Source organism: Schistocerca piceifrons, chromosome 8, assembly GCF_021461385.2.
Source record: "Schistocerca piceifrons isolate TAMUIC-IGC-003096 chromosome 8, iqSchPice1.1, whole genome shotgun sequence".
Lineage (NCBI taxonomy): Eukaryota > Metazoa > Arthropoda > Insecta > Orthoptera > Acrididae > Schistocerca > Schistocerca piceifrons.
In genome coordinates, this window is record NC_060145.1 from 92,071,951 (window position 1) to 92,088,608 (window position 16,658).

General features: G+C 44.4%; 1 protein-coding gene across 1 annotated transcript; it reads right to left on the reverse strand.

Moving 5' to 3' along the window:
- Nucleotides 1-674: 674 nt before the first annotated feature.
- On the reverse strand, nucleotides 675-5,608 carry LOC124712094 (glycine-rich protein 1-like). Its single transcript, XM_047242391.1, has 3 exons — nucleotides 5,593-5,608; nucleotides 1,544-1,708; nucleotides 675-1,384 (listed from the first exon to the last, which is right to left on the reverse strand). Exons 1-3 carry the CDS (start codon nucleotides 5,606-5,608, stop codon nucleotides 675-677), a joined length of 891 nt encoding a protein of 296 aa, XP_047098347.1.
- Between the last annotated feature and the right edge of the window lie 11,050 nt (nucleotides 5,609-16,658).

Below are 16,658 nucleotides of genomic sequence, written 5' to 3' on the forward strand. Positions count from 1 at the left end.
ACGGTCCAACAATTAATGCCTTACGAATGCAGCAGTCGGTGACCAGAGAGCGCAAAACTCCTCCGTCGCCTCCCGCAGCACTCGTGTGTCTGGTGGCGCAGCATCGTCGTCGGAGGCGCCCCTAGTTCGCACTGCTTCGCAACAGAAGCACGTGATGTTCCCAGAAGCGCACCCAGCAGCCACACACGCACTGGAGACACAGGACGGGCGCTTCGCCTAGATTTCCGAGAAGCCGAGCACTGCGCAGGATGCGCGAGAGGGCGCGCCCGCGATCCGAGCACCTGCCACTGCGAAACGTACTCCCGTCGACGAAACACTGTTTTTCTTTCACCATGAATCACTGAGGTCAACGCCGGCAGATACTGTTGGTTTACTGTAAATAACAAGATCCAGCGCCCGCTAGCGTATTTGGTGACAGTCCAAGGAAATGACGGCTGAACTAGTAACTGAGTCTCCACTTGCTAAGTAGAATGTGGAGGACGCGGTGCATCACAGGATACAGCTAAACACTCGACGTCGTGTTTCCGAAGGCGTTGTGGAGGGTATCACTACTGCGATGTAGAAAAGCGACGTAACGTCGAATCGTTTAGTAACGCTGACGACGGAATCTCGCAGCGCACTATTAGCGGTACCGGGGTGCGAACCCGGCGCCAGCAGCTAGGCAGGCGGGCGTGTTACTCACCGTCAGCGGCGCAGACGGCGTCCTTGACGGCCTTGACGAAGGCGGCGCGGTTCCTCCTGTTGAGCGCGACGGGGTCGCCGACGAGTCGCAGCCCGACGCCGGCGCCCACCGGCTCGCCGAACACGAGGAACTTGGAGCGGCGTCGCGGCGCCCGCCCCCCGCCGCCGCCGGCGCACAGCGGCACGCGCAGGTGGAGCTGCCGCACCGAGGCGGCGTCGCCCTTGAGCGCCGCCGTCACTTTGAGCGTCGCGTTGTAGCGCCCGTCGTCGGCGACGGGGCCGGACGATACGAGGGTGGCCTCGGCGACGACGGAGGCGTCGCGCGCGCGCGCCCCCAGCTCGGCCGCCGCGGCCGCCCCCGGGCCGCCGCCGCCGCCCCCGCAGCGCGCCGCCGCCGCGGAGGCGGGCGCGGCGGCCAGCAGCAGCAGCAGCAGCAGCAGAGGCGGCAGCCACAGCGTCGGCTCCGCCCCCGCCGGCAGCAGCGTCGCGCCCGAGTCGTCGCGAGCCAGAGCGGCGCGCCTTGTCGTGCAGCGCGCCAGCCCGACCAGCCAGCTCTGACCGGCCCGCCGCGGCCCCGCGCCGCCGCCGCCGCTCGGCCCGCCTCGGCGGCGGTCGGCCACGCTCGGCGTTGCGCCCCCCCCTCCTCCCCCGCCCCCACGGTCACTCGTCCCACTCCGCGGCAGCGCGGCGGCCGCGGCCGCTACTACTCCGGAGTACTACGCTATGCTACTACGCCGCGCCGCGCTACTACTGCGCCTGTGTGTCCCACACCAGCCACACGCGACCGGCCGCTGCCCCGCCCCTCCTGGAAAATCGCGGCCGCATCGGGACTGGGCGCTTTTTGCCCGACTCCGTAATGCACGGCGTGTCGGGACACGAGCGAAGGCCGCGCCGCGCGCCGCCACCAGCTGCGAGCCGCCGCCTGCAGTCTGTGGTCCCAGCGTTGAGTGCGGCCCACTGCTGCGGGGCCGTCCACACTTCAATAATCGTTTCAGCACATACACGGCGACACGGCAGCCTGCGTTCACTGTGCAACCGACAACGGTCGCCAGACAGAGGTCGTCCAATAAAATCGGCCGACAGCTTCGTCAGCTTTAGCAAGATTGAGGAGGTTACGTTATCTTTGGCTAGAATCTACTGTATGAAGGAGGTTAGATGGTGTAAACGATCATCATTTAAGATTGATTATGCCTTTCAGCGTTCAGTCTGGAACATTGTAAGGGGAGTAGCTTACAATTGGTTCGCCTCTTACTTTAAGAACAGAAAGCAGAAGGTAATTCTCCGCAATACGGTAGTGATGTTCAGTCGCAATGGGGCACTGGTAAGTGGGGCGTTCCCCAAGGGTCGGTGCTGGGGCCACTGCTGTTTCTTATTTATATAAATGATGTGCCTTCTAGTATTACACGTGATTCAAAAATATTTCTGGTTGCTGATGACACCAGCTTGGTAGTGAAGGATCTTGTGTGTAATATTGAAACAGTATCAAATAATGTAGTTCATGAAATAAGTTCGTGGCTTGTGGAAAACAATTTGATGCCAAATCACAGTGAGACTCAATTTTTACAGATTCTAACTTACAATTCAACAAGAACCGATATTTTGATCAGACAGAATGGGCATATTATAAGCGAGACGGAACAGTTCAAGTTCCTAGGCGTTCGGATAGATAGTAAGCTGTTGTGGAAAGCCCATGTCCAGGATCTTGTTCAGACACTAAATGCTGCTTTATTTACCATTAGAACAGTATCTGAAATAAGTGACAGTTCAACACGAAAAGTAGTCTACTTCGCATATTTTCATACGCTTATGTGGTATGGTATTATTTTTTGGGGTAATTCTTCTGATTCAAAAAGAGTATTTTTGGCTCAAAAACGGGCTGTTCGAGCTATATGTGGTGTAAGTAAGAGATGAATACACTAAGCAGATTCAGAAGGATGTAGGTTGCAATAAGTACTGGGAGATGAAGAAGCTTGCACAGGATAGAGTAGCATGGAGAGCTGCATCAAACGAGTCTCAGGACTGAAGACCACAACACGTGGTGTAAGTTCGAGAACCTCTTGTCGACCCCTATTCAATAGTCTGGGAATTCTGACATTGCCCTCACAGTATATATTTTCTTTAATGTCGTTTGTTGTTAGCAATATTAGCTTATTCCCAAGAGTTAGCAGCTTTCACTCAGTTAATACTTGGCAGAAATCAAATCTGTATGTGGAATGCACTTCCTTGACTCTTGTGCAGAAAGGAGTGCAGTATTCTGCTGCATCCATTTTCAATAAGCTACCACAAGAACTCAAAAATCTTAGCAGTAGCCCAAAGTCTTTTAAGTCTAAACTGAAGAGTTTCCTCATGGCTCACTCCTTCTATTCTGTCGAGGAGCTCCTGGAAGAGCTAAAAAATTAAGTAAATTCCAGTGTTACATTGTTGATTTTCTTTATTTGAACTTACGACTTGTCGCCTGAATATGTTTTTTATATTTCATTTTATCTGTTTCTACTATCGTGTTATAATTTCATGTATTGACTCGTTCCATGACCATGGAGATTTCTCCTTAATTTGGTCCCATGGAACAATAAATAAATAAATAAATAAAAATTGTCCCTTTTATAAAATTCCTCCAAGATCCCCTATTCATTGGTGCCCCTTCTGATGTTAAGCCTGTTACTTCAAAATCATCCTTAACCGAATCCAGGTACCTTCTCCTTGGTCTACCCCGACTCACATTATTTGATTTTCAAACAGCTGAGCAGAACTGAACGTACTCAGACATTACCTATTTAGGTTTTTATGTTGGTAACGTCACCTACCGCTCTGTATGAAAATCACTGGCTGTGCTGTGTGCAGTCTGTGGCTGGTTGGCATTGTTGGAATAATCGCCATTGTAGTGTTGGGCAGTTGGATGTGAACAGTTCGTAGCGTTGCGCGTTTTGAGGTGAGCCGCCAGCAGTGGCGGATGTGGGGAGAAAGATGGTGGAGTTTTGACAGCGGATGATCTGGACGTGTGTCCATCAGAGAGAGTAAATTTGTAAGACTGGATGTCATGAACTGATATATAATGACTTTTGAACACTATTAAGGTAAAAACGTTGTTTCTTCTTTATCAAAATCTTTCATTTGCTAACTATGCCTATCAGTAGTTAGTGACTTCAGTAGTTAGAATCTTTTATTTAGCTGGCAGTATTGGCACTCGCTGTATTTCAGTAGTTCGAATAACGAAGATTTTTGTGAGGTAAGTGATTCATGAAAGGTATAGGTTATTGTTAGTCAGGGCCATTCTTTTGTAGGGGGTTATTGAAAGTCAGATTGCCTTGCGCTAAAAATATTGTGTGTCAGTTTAGTCATGATCAGAATAAATAAAGAGAGAAATGTCAGTACGTTCAATTCTGCTCAGCTGTTTGAAAATCAAATAATGTAAGAGTTTTATCAGCACAGTAATTCATAAATATTTCTAAGGGGACGTTTCACTTGCTTCTCCCATGCGTGTAACGTGACCCCACCATCTAAGCCTGTTCGCCCTGACTGCTACATCTATGGAGTTCATTCCCAGTTTTTCTTTGATTTCCTCATTGTGGACACCCTCCTGCCATTGTGCCCATCTACTAGTACCTGCAATCATCCTACCCACTTTCATATCCGTAACCTCAACCTTATTGATAAGGTAACCTGAATCCACCCAGCTTTCGCTCCCATACAACAAAGTTGGTCGAAAGATGGAACGGTGCACAGATAACTTAGCCTCGGTACTGGCTTCCTTCTTGCAGAAGAGAGTAGATCGTAGCTGAGCGCTCACTGCATTAACTTTGCTACACCTCGCTTCCAGTTCTTTCACTATGTTGCCATCCTGTGAGAATATGCATCCTAAGTACTTGAAACCATCCACCTGTTCTAACTTCGTTTCTCCTATTTGGCACTTAATCCGTTTATATCTCTTTCCCACTGACATTACTTTCGTTTTGGAGATGCTAATCTTCATACCATAGTTCTTACATTTCTGATCTAGCTTTGAAATATTACTTTGCAATTCCCTGTTCCACTCGTAACACTTCTCCATTATTTGCCGTAAGCTAAAGATCTGGTCCTGACAACCTCTAAGAGGCGTAACCCCACACTGTAAACTATCGAAAGCCAAAATCGTGTAAATATTTATTTATTTACAACTGGTTTCGACAGAATTTGCACTTATCTTCAGATCTTAAAAAACTTTTTTATAAAACATGTTCATTTCGAGTTGCACCAATCATCTGTGAGCGCTACAAATATAGACACGACCGTGCGCACAACGTGCTTTTTGATCTTAATTATTTTGTTTATGACAAACATTTCTATAATAAGCTCCATTCTATCCACTACCATGACAACTTCGTGAGATTACAACTCAAAATGAACACGTTTATAACAAAAATTTTCTTGAAACTTGAAGATGACAGCAAAGTCTGTCGAAGCCGATTATTGAAAATAAAGAAATATTTATGCGTTCTTGGCTTTAGAAAGTTTTTACCAAGTGAAACAGATCGCTCTTTGTGATTTCTCAACATGAGAAAATTCAATCAAGGAAGTTAGATTTTTTAGCAGGAGCAGGACAGATGTAACGATCCTCTTTCTGTGTTCGGGCACGAATGCTGCGTTGTGACATTTCCTATAAAAAGATGCCGATTGCATGTGAATGAGCTATATCTACCTCGAAAAGAACGTGGCGACCACTCTGCACTCTTTCTGCAGTTACTGGAATAACCAGACAAATCTTAAGAATATATCAGATTAAGAGAGAAACGTCCCATTACATATTCGTGATGGTTCGTGGTGATACAGAAAAGCAAGACCACGATCATCAATAAAATCGCCTGTGTCATTTCGAATAATACTAGAGGTTTCGATAGATGTCCACACCTCCGTCATCAGGTGGGCTAAACTCACTGCCTGAATCCGTCATTTTAATGCTCCATGACCTTGCCGGAGACAGTTATCGGAAGCTCAAGTATTTTATTCGAAGTGGCACGGCTTCGAATTGGTAGCTGTATCTGCCATCGTCACCAGGAGTTAAAATACTGATTGAATCCTTCATTTTAACTCCTGATGACGATGCCAGAGACAGCTATCGAAAGCCCGAGTATTTTATTTCTTGCGACGCGGCTTGTAAACCAGAACATTTTATTGAAACATGCCATCGCGTAAGATTCCAAGGATACAAGATTACAAACACAATGAAGTTTTCACTCTGCAGTGCATTGTGCGCCGATATGAAACTTCCCAGTAGATTAAAACTACGTGCCGGTCAGAGATTTGAACTCAGTACCTTTGCCTTTCGCGGGCAAGTGGAAAGTAGTAGAGGGGAAATGGCGGGAGTAAAGCTGTGAGAACTTGTGAGGCGTGCTTCAGTAGTTAACACGGTAGAGCGCAAGCTCGTTAAAGGCAAAGGTCTGGAGTTCGAGTCTCGGTTCAACACACACATTTCAGACACTTCGCACAACTTCCTATTAATTCAGCGAAACACACATAGTTATGTCAATGATTGTCATTCACTATACTTGTGAAAGACAGACAGAAATTTTAGAATAAGGTACTCTGAACACCTAAAGCGCTTAAAGTGGAAACAAATAAACCACATTTGCGAACCACCTAATGTAACAGAATCACCGCCCAACAGATATAAAAAAGCAAGTAAGCAGTAATTATATTTTGTACACATGTAACGCTCACATATTACTACTCATAAAAGATCCACCACATCAACAGTAAGGGTAAGATACACCTCTCTTTTCACTTGAATAAACTATTTTTTGACGACATAATTTATCCCGAAGATTTCCGATAAAGATTTTGCTAACATGCGGTTTCCAGTAAGCTGTGATTTCAGTCGACAGACTCCAATGTATACCGATTATGATGTTATACATCACCAGGATGCCACAAAATCCTTCTATTTTTTGGCTAAACTTATCGGTTTCGCAGAGGATATATGTTTTTAATAGAAGGAAATACTAGTAATGTTTGAGAAACTGACATTGCCCTATTGTAAACAAACACAGCCAAATAACGTTTTTTTGCCTGTGCGTATGTGTTTCCAACAGCGGCCTCCAATTGTTGTTTTGGGCATTCTACATTAAAACATACAATTGCAGATCATTGAAGATGACGAAAAATGTGGTGTGCATGTATGATGCCCGTATTTCATGGCTTTGCAGTAACCCAAGGCCATAAATGCTGAATCACCAGTTAACTGTCCGCCCCGATAGCTGAACAGCCAGCGTGCCGGACTGCCGTCCTAGGGGGCCCGGGTTTGATTCCCGGCTGTGTCGGGGATTTTCTCCGCTCAGGGACTGGCTGTTGTGTTGTCTTCATCATCATTTCATCCCCATCCTGCGCGCAGGTCGCCCAATGTGGCGCCGAATGTGATAAGACCTGCACCAAGGCGGCCGGACCTGCCCCGTAAGGGGCCTCCCGGCCAATGACGCCAAACGCTCATTGCCATTTTTACCAGAGTCAACTAGTAACACGGCCTATCTGACAACCAGCGAGTGCTTGACGATGCCTTTCGGTTTTCGTGTTTAACGATTACCATTGTGCAACATATAAACTCTTGCTGCAAAGGGGAATGGGCTGAGGATTAGTTCCTTTCGATTAAAAAAAATTATCTGTACTACTTCTGGCATTCTGCATTAGTAAGAATACACAAAAGTTGGCTGGTGTAGAAGTACAGCTTTCAGACAATCGGGAGCAAGAGGAGGTTATAAACTAAGCACTGTCTACCTGCAGTTTTAATAATTTGCCTGTAAACTATGTGAATATCTATGTTACAATTCAGATTCCATTGACTTGCTGGAGTACTAGGTATTCTTTGTAAGCAAATTGCGTATCAAAATCAGGAAGGGCGTATAAGCTGTAGTTTTAATGGAATATTTTGTTAATGGTGGTAGGTAGTATTACACGGCAATACTTTACTAAACATGGGGACTGACAGGCGTATTTTAGATTATCTCTTCGTGGAAAACTGTGTTTCACATCCGATTACGTTGCTCTCCCGGAGTACTGACTTTTCTTCAAAAGCAAATTGCATTTCAAAATCTGTAGGGGGTGTACACGCTATAGAAGTCTGCAGCTTTTATATGGAAAATTCGGCATTGATGGGATGTAGTATCAGGCAGCAATAATCTACCAATAATGGAGGACTGACAGTCATACATAATGCTACTTGAAGGAGCTGACAGATGTAATGTAGACAATATTTTTAACACGCTCTCTGACGGAGATAAAGGTAGATATTATACGTACATGCTATAGTAAAAGAGGGAAAACATATTTCTCCTAATTCAGGACCTTGTTAAAGTCACATAGCATACATCGGAGTTCTGTACTGAGATGAATAATACCGAAAGGAAACAGTTGTTTAGCAGATGTAAACCATTCCCTATTAATGATTTGGTTCCACAATTTGTCTACCGGTATGGCAATAAGGGCACATGAAAGTTGACTGATGTAGAAGCGCATCTTTCAGACGATCAAGACTGAGAAAAGGTCATAAACTATTTTCTGTCTATCTATAGTTTTAACTGTATGGCTACACATAAACTAGAAAGATATTGTTAACATTGATAATATATATATTACATATAAGCGGAATATTTCACCTTGGTAAACGTTTTCTTCCTCAATCCAAGACCTTATTAAAGTGATACAGCACCCATCAAAAATTCTATATCGGGACAGATAATACTTAAACTGTGTTTGAAGAGCGACAGATTCAAAAGGCGCAGCACTCTTCTGTGGTCCACTACAAAACGTGATAGGAGGACTGAACGTGAAAGATGTGACTCAGTGACGTACTGTCATACGAGCTTAGTACACGTTTGTTTCGGCACTAGCAGCATCAAAACTTGTTAGAATCTGCACCGTAAATGGAATTTACACACAAAATTACGACGTTATTCCTGTCAGCTTATGTGACACCCAGGCAAGTTAGAGTTTGATGATCGTTACCAGTCATGGGTCAACTGGAAGCGTTTCTTTCACTATGCGGTTGATTGGTGGGAAAAATCTCGTGAAAACTCTTACCTAGAAACTAAATAAAAAATGTTATCTTGAGGCTAAATGATACAAGAGCTAGAACTACTAACTCACGAACAGCAAGCAAAAGTGTACAATGTGGAAGACTAAGCAAGCAGTTAAAAGAAATAAAAGATTTACTTATCGTATGATGATACAGAGCCTGGATCAAATACATAATTTTAAGATTATATGTAATACTTTGAACATTTGATTCTGTACATGTATTTTGCTTGTCATTTTGGTGCTGCACAACTATCTGATGACACAAAAACAGCACTGGTGTTACAAGACTGTATGTAAATTAATGACGAGGAAGTATTACTGAAGAAATAGAAGACATAAAAACAATCGTGTGAAAACACAGGAACCCCAGAGCAGACGATACTTCCAATGAATTTCGTAAGACTTTCTGACTAATCATCAATAAAGAGTTCAAGGAGATAGGGAAGGGGATATTACAGCGCGGACACTTATACCCTGAAAAAGGCCCGGAATAGTCGTACTCGTTCCCAAAGCAAAGGAACTACAAATAATAACTGACAACGTTGATATGCACAGAGACCGAAAGTTCTATCCAATGTCCAGGACCGGTTCAGGAAAATTTTTCCACACAAGCAACGTATCATTTGTCGCTTCCGCTTGCCCCTTTTCCCTTGTACAGTTTTACCCGTGTCAATTTTCGGTACTAACTGTTTTATGTCCTGCGTGGAAATCTTACAGTTGTGGCACCTCTGGTGACGTACTATCATACGAGCTTACTACACGTTTGTGGCCGCATGCGGCGCTCGTGCGATCATGCCCATGTCATATCGGCAACATTAAAAAAAGCCTTTCCAGACATCCTCAAATCGGCACAGACTTGTAGCCACCTACAAAAGCATCATATATGGAATTAGTTCCTTAAGAGATACATCATCCATCTCATGGCAGCATCAGACACAAATATTAGGACTGCTGGACATGGATTTAGAGAAAAACTTCCGATAAACTCAGTACCTGAGGAGCACGTTATAGCATTCCAGATTCACACAAGCATCAACAGATTTACTGCAGCCAAGCCAATACCAAATGTCTTGTGAAAGCATTCCCAATCCAACACTGTGTTAGACGAACTGCGCTTTATTGATGATGCTGTTCGTCATATTTTCAAAATCTTTGTCCATACCCTCAGCACGAGTATACGTTTGTGAACGATGGTTCACCATTAATGCCTTGGCTGATGATGTTATCATCATTTACAGAACCCCAAGTGTCATGAAAATCTCGGATATATTTATTTATTAAGGGACGTTGACCAGCAAGTAGCAGTGGGAAAAAGGGACGGCCGGCTACTATGACCAATAATGAAACACAGTACTATGAACAATAATGAAGCACAGCTATTGTGGCTCAGTGAAGGCGCACGTCACACACTTCATTCCTTTGCCGAATATGTTGAAATGGAAGTGTTATGTGTGAAACTGAGAAAGAAATATATATCACCTGATTGACGTCAATTCTAAAGAAATGGGAGATAAAGTAAAAGGTGCTCTGATAGCGAATAGCAGAAGGAAATTGAATATCATTCAGAGGACTGAACCCATCAACACGTTGGCCCTGTCCAAAATGCGGTATGTTTCACTAGTCATAACCACTAACAGCAAACATATGGCACAAATAAAAAAATGCGTAGGTTGGTTCATTTGGAAAGGTATATTGTTCGAAGTAGCCAGGGATTAACTGACGAAATCATCTATAGAAGAACATCTACGTTTAACAGATTGTGAGACTTTTCAGCCATTGTCATGAAAAGAAAATCTAACGAATACACAGAATATACCTACAAGTCGATCGGATTTACTAAAGACTACACGTGGTATCGCAGCACAAAAAAACACAAGTTGCAGACATATGCCAGCAACTGTATCTCTGGACTTATAAGCCGCAACGTTTGTATTTTAGAAGAATCCTAATGAAAGATATACAACAGGACAGTAGTTGGAAACATTCAGATGAAGCACCATGCCAGATTAATCACAAAGACTTAAATTGGAAGACGATATGGGCGAATTCGTCAGCTCAAACATACGCTCGGCGGCATATATGTCTGTAAATGATTTAAAGCCGACAATATCACGTCACCACAAAATAAAAAACTGCCCATCCATATCGCCAGCACTGCAGTATGACTACCACACCCATACACCTAACAGTAGGATGATACAAATTGCAGGTCTGTGGAAATAAATAAAGTTTAAGTCAACCAGAGTGTCAAAAAAGTAAACACCAAGATATTAATGAATACAATAACGCCAAAACGTTTCGAGCACTGAAGACAAGAATACATGCATGGTTTGTATATTCGTCTTCAACAAGGAGGAGAATCTATAGCATGTGGAATTCATAAGAACAGACCAATTGCGTAGCTGTAGAATGAGTTTTAGGAAAATAAAGAGGCCATAGTACGCCGATGAATGATTATCCACATGTAATGTGATGATTTTTCATAACGACTCATTACTGGAAGTATTCTGAAGAAACGGTTACACATGCCTAATACCGTGCAGAGTCCCCGCGAGCACGCAGAAGTGCCGCAATACGACGTGGCATGGACTCGACTGATGTCTCAAGTAGTGCTAGAGGAAATTTACAGCATGAATCCTGCTGCGCTGTTCAGAAGTCCGTAAGAGTACGAGGGGGGGGGAGGTCTCTTCTGAACAGAACGTTACAAGCCATCGCAGATATGCTCAAAAAGGTTCATGACTGGGGAATCTGGTGGGAAGTGGAAGTGTTTACGCTCAGAAGAATGTTCCTGGAACCGCTCTGTAGCGGTTCTGGACTTATGGGGTATCGCATTGTCCTTCTGGAATTGCCCAAGTCCGTTGGAATGCACAATGGACGTGAATGAATGCAGGTGATCAGACAGGATGCTTGCGTGCTTGTCACCTGTCAGAGTCGTATCTAGACGTATGAGGGGTCCCATGTCATTTCAACTGCACACGGCGCACACCATTACCGAGCCTCCACCAGCTTGAACAGTACACTACTGACAAATGGTTCAAATGGCTCTGAGCACTGTGGGACTTGACTGCTGTGGTCATCAGTCCCCTAGAGCTTAGAACTACTTAAACCTAACTAACCGAAGGACATCACACACATTCATGCCCGAGGCAGGATTCGAACCTGCGACCGTAGCGGTCGCGCGGTTCCAGACTGTAGCGCCAAGAACACTACTGACAGGCACGGTCCATGGATACATTAGGTTGTCTCCGTACCCGTACTCGTCCACCCTCTCGATACAATTTGAAACGAGACTTGTTCGATGAGGCAACGTGTTTCCAGTCATCAACAGTCGAATGTCGGTGTTGACGGTCCTAGGCGAGGCGTATAGCTTTGTGTCACCAGTTGTACACGAGTGGTTGGCACGCTGACACTTGGTGATGGCCCAGCATTGAAATCTGTAGCAATTTGATGAGGGATTGCACTTCCGTCACGTTGAACGATTCTCTTCAGTCGTCGCTGGTCCCATTCTTGCAGGATGTTTTTCCGGCCACAGCGATGTCGGAGATTTGGTGTTTTACCGGATTCCTGATAGTCATGGTACACCCGTGAAAAGGTCGTACGGGAAATCGCTACCTCGGAGATGCTGTGTCCCATCGCTCGTGCGGCGACTGTAACACCACGTTCAAACTGATTTAAATTTTGTGAGTAAAAATTTCTCGGTGTTCATGCCGCGTCAAATCAGGATAAATCTCCAAGCGTTCGACCACTACCTCCATGGTCGTCGTCAGGGCTAAAACTGACTGTCGTGAACTAGCGAGGTTCCCACTTTTATATACAAAGGACGGCTTCTTATTGGCTGGAATACGTCAGCGATATGGCGCGTAGCGAAATGGTGCCCTCTACTTCCATAGATGTAGTTGCTATCCCGCGTTGCTTGCAGCGCCATCCCTTAAATCAGGAGGTAAAGTGCGAGAAGTTTTTCTCTGCGATTTTTCTTTATCCAGTGCACTCTTCCAAGTGTTGCTAAGTGCATAGCCGTTGTCTCTATTAAAGTTATTATCGCTAAGTCTAATTTCGACTGTTTCCCGGATCACAGAGTCCCAGTAATTCGATGTGTGGGCTATTACTCTGGTTTCTTCAAATAAAATCTTATGCTTGTTAAGCAGGCTATGTTCAGCCACCGCTGATTTTTCCAAATACCTGTATTTCAGGTGGCGTTGGTGCTCGATGCAGCGGTCGGCAACGGTTCTTACAGACTGGCCCACGTAATTCTTGCCGCATTCGCAAGGAATAGTATAAAATCCCGGCACTCTTAAGCCGAGACTATCTTTGACTGGTCTCAACATTTCCTTAATTTTCCTAGGTGGTCGGAAAACTGGTTTTATTCCTTGCCTCTTCAGGACTCTGGCTATCTTGCTCGTTGTAGCACCGCAAAAAGGAAGCCGCGCTATGTGTTGGTCCTCTTCTTGTATGTGGCCGGCATCGTGTCTTACTTTCTTGGACAATACTGATTTAATTTCACCGGCAGAATAACCATTCCTCTTGAAAACAGTCGTCAAATGGTTGACCTCGGGACCGAGGTGGTCCTTGTCGGAAATAGTCCTGGCTCTGTGTACTATAGTATTCAGCATAGCTCTCTTCTGAGACGGATGATGGAAGCTATGGCTATGCAGATATAAGTCTGTATGGGTTGGCTTCCTGTACACAGAATGGCCCAGTCGTCCATCCGGCTTTCACTCTACCAACACATCTAAAAAAGGTAACTTCCCTTCCTTCTCCACCTCCAATGTAAATTTTATGTTTGGATGTACACCATTCAGATGTTCGACGAACTGCTGCAGCGTGTCGCTGCCGTGTGGCCAGATTAAAAAAGTATCGTCGACGTATCTGTAGAAGCATGATGGGCGGAGGTGAGCACTGCTCAGGGCTCGTTCTTCAAAGTCCTCCATGAAAAAATTCGCTATTGCTGGTGACAGTGGCGAACCCATGGCTGTTCCATCCGTCATTTCATAATAATTTCCACTGTATAAAAAATAAGTGGTCGTCAAGGTATGCCGGAACAACTTCAAAATTTCTGAGGAGAGATGAGCAGACAACAATTGTTTGGTGAACAGAGAAACCACGTCGAGGCTGACCATGATATCACTTGGGCCTATCTTCATCTGTTTTATGATATCAACAAACATTTTTGAATTTTTAATATGATGTGGGCAGTGACCAACTATAGGCGCCAACAATTTAGTTAAGTGCTTTGCAAGCTTGTACCTGCCATTGTGTCAGCAGTAACCGACCAAACAACTGCGCCAGACACTTGGTGTCTTAATAGGCGTTGCTTACCGCAGCGCCGTATTCGGCCTGTTTACATATCTCTGTATTTGAATACGCATGCCTATACCAGTTTCTTTGGCGCTTCAGTGTAAAAGTATTGAGGATCGTTTTTTAAGACTTGCTGCCTTCTGTGTTCGCTGGCTGTTTCACCCATCGCTGGTCACAGGATACTACGACCTGTAGGCCTTATCTCGGCTGGAGGCAGGAGTAATCTGGGCAGTTGCCAGTCTCAGGTGCACAAAGAGAGCAACTATTCCCCCTCTCCCTTCCCACTTCTCTCTCTGTATCTCATTTATGCTTGGGATGTTTCCGGCAGTTGCTGGCGGTTAAGGCGTGTTTGGTCCTGTCGGTTGCAAATAAATACCTGCGTGGGCTGTTGCTGACGTCCTTGGCGGCACTTCCCGGCTTTCTAGCAGTGCTGAGATAGATGGCAGCGTTTGACAGAATGAGCTCCGAGCGGTCTGGAGACTTACATGAGAAGTTTACGTGTGGGTCTTCACCTCACATTTTTTAGTTTGTTTTAGATGAAGTGATTGCCTATCCTATTTCCACGCATTGTGGGTGGTTATGGTGATAGTTATTATTTACAACGCAAAATTTAGCGGTGTGTCTTACAAATATATCTACATCTACCTCTAGGTCTATACGACAACTCTGCAAATCCCACTTAAGTGCCTGGCAGAGAGTTCTTCCACCTACCTTCGTACTGTAGTGTTTCTCTACCATTCCATGCGTGACAAAAATGAAAGCTTGGATATCACCGTACGAGCTCTGATTTCTTTTATTTTGTTATGATGTCCATTTATCCGTGTGTAGGTTGGTGATAAAATATTTTCCCATTCTGAGGAGAAAGTTGGTGACTGAAATTTCTTAAAAAGATCTCTCCACAATGAAAAAAAAAGCCTTTGCTGTAATGGTTGACAGCCAACTTTCTTATCACGTCCATGACACTGTCTCCCCTGTTTGGTGATAGTAAAAATCAAACTGCCTTTCTTTGGGCTTTTTCGATGTCCCCCGCCAATTTTATCTGGTATGGATCCCATACCGCACAGCAGCACTGTAGCAGAGAACAGACAAGTGTAGTGTAGGCAGCCTCTTTAGTAGACCTGCTCTGCAGTAAAACCCAATCTTTGATTTGCCTTCCCCACAATATTATCAATGTGATCGTTCCAATTTATGCTTTTTGTAACTGTAATCCCTAAATATTTACCTGAACTCACAGTCCTTAGATTTGTGTGATTTATCGTGCAACCGAAATTTACCTGATTTCTTGTAGTACACATGTGAATGACGCCAGACTTTTCCATATTCAGAGGCAGTTGCCACTATTCGCATCATACAGATGTCGCGTGTAAGTCATTATGCAACTGGTTTTGATCTCCTGATGACTACCATGGCACAGATTAAGATGATCGCAGGCACTTCCATTCTCGGATTTCCCATTGTTATTTACCAGTCTGCTATGGGCAGTGTTATAGTGACGTTAGTGTTTTAACACACTAAAATGTCATTTTTTTAAACACCGGTGGCGGTAATTGCTTACATTGTACGTTTCGTGATATGTTGTGAATGTACACAATCGAACACTCCCGTCGTTAATTACGGGTGTACTAGAGGCAGTCTTCAGTGATGTCTCACCCTTATAATGTAGGGAAATGTATACTTGGTACGTATCTGCTGTGACGTGCTATTTGTTTAGTGTGGGATATTAATATATTTCTTCAAATATCATGTTGTACTAGTTATTTAACATAGGATATCAATGCATTTGTTTGAATATTATTTTTATATGTTTAGTCTCGCATTGAAAAGTATTAGAAATCGACAACATTGCAACCAATTGTAAATGATAATGCAAAGATGCAGTCACACTTTGGTATGACTGCAGAAAATGTCATGGTGCCATTTATTTATTGTAATTCAGCTTCTTCCAGTCACACACTGTAATGTCAAGCTGTCTTCCGACATGTACTATGTTAATATTTACTGCCATTTTGCAGAATATGCCATGATATTATTAGTCTATAGTAATTCAGCCACGCTACAGTCACACATTGTAATGTCAAAGTGTATTGCATCAACATTTTTCTATTATGTACTGCCTTTTTAAGGATGATGATTCTGATAATTATCTCACTAAAGCCCATAGAGCACAAATGATTAGGCTCATGCAGTTGCTCTAATAATAAAAGGGGTGGGGGTGGGGGATTTACCGGCTTTTGCAAGCCTTTCTATTGGTCTAGAGAGAGAAAGGGATTGGGGGAGGGAGAGAGGAATGGCTGGGTGACCTGGTCTCGGATCATAATCTAGGATATAACCATCACAGTGGACAAGTGATTTACATTTTTTAGTCTCACAATTACCCAAGATGCATTGTTGAAGTGTCAGGTTATACTTGGGTTGGAACTTAAATAGTGGCAATACTGTTGTGGAGATACTATGCAATGGAATCTACTAATGTCGCTGATAGCACACGTTGATGATACACCTACCTAACCTCCGAGCAAACGGACTCGCCCGTCCCACGTCACCAGCGTGCGCACAGTCGAGGGAAAAACAGTCACTTGTGAGAGAGCGGTCTAACATAACGGTGTCAGTATGTTTTCGAAACAGGAATACGGCAGACC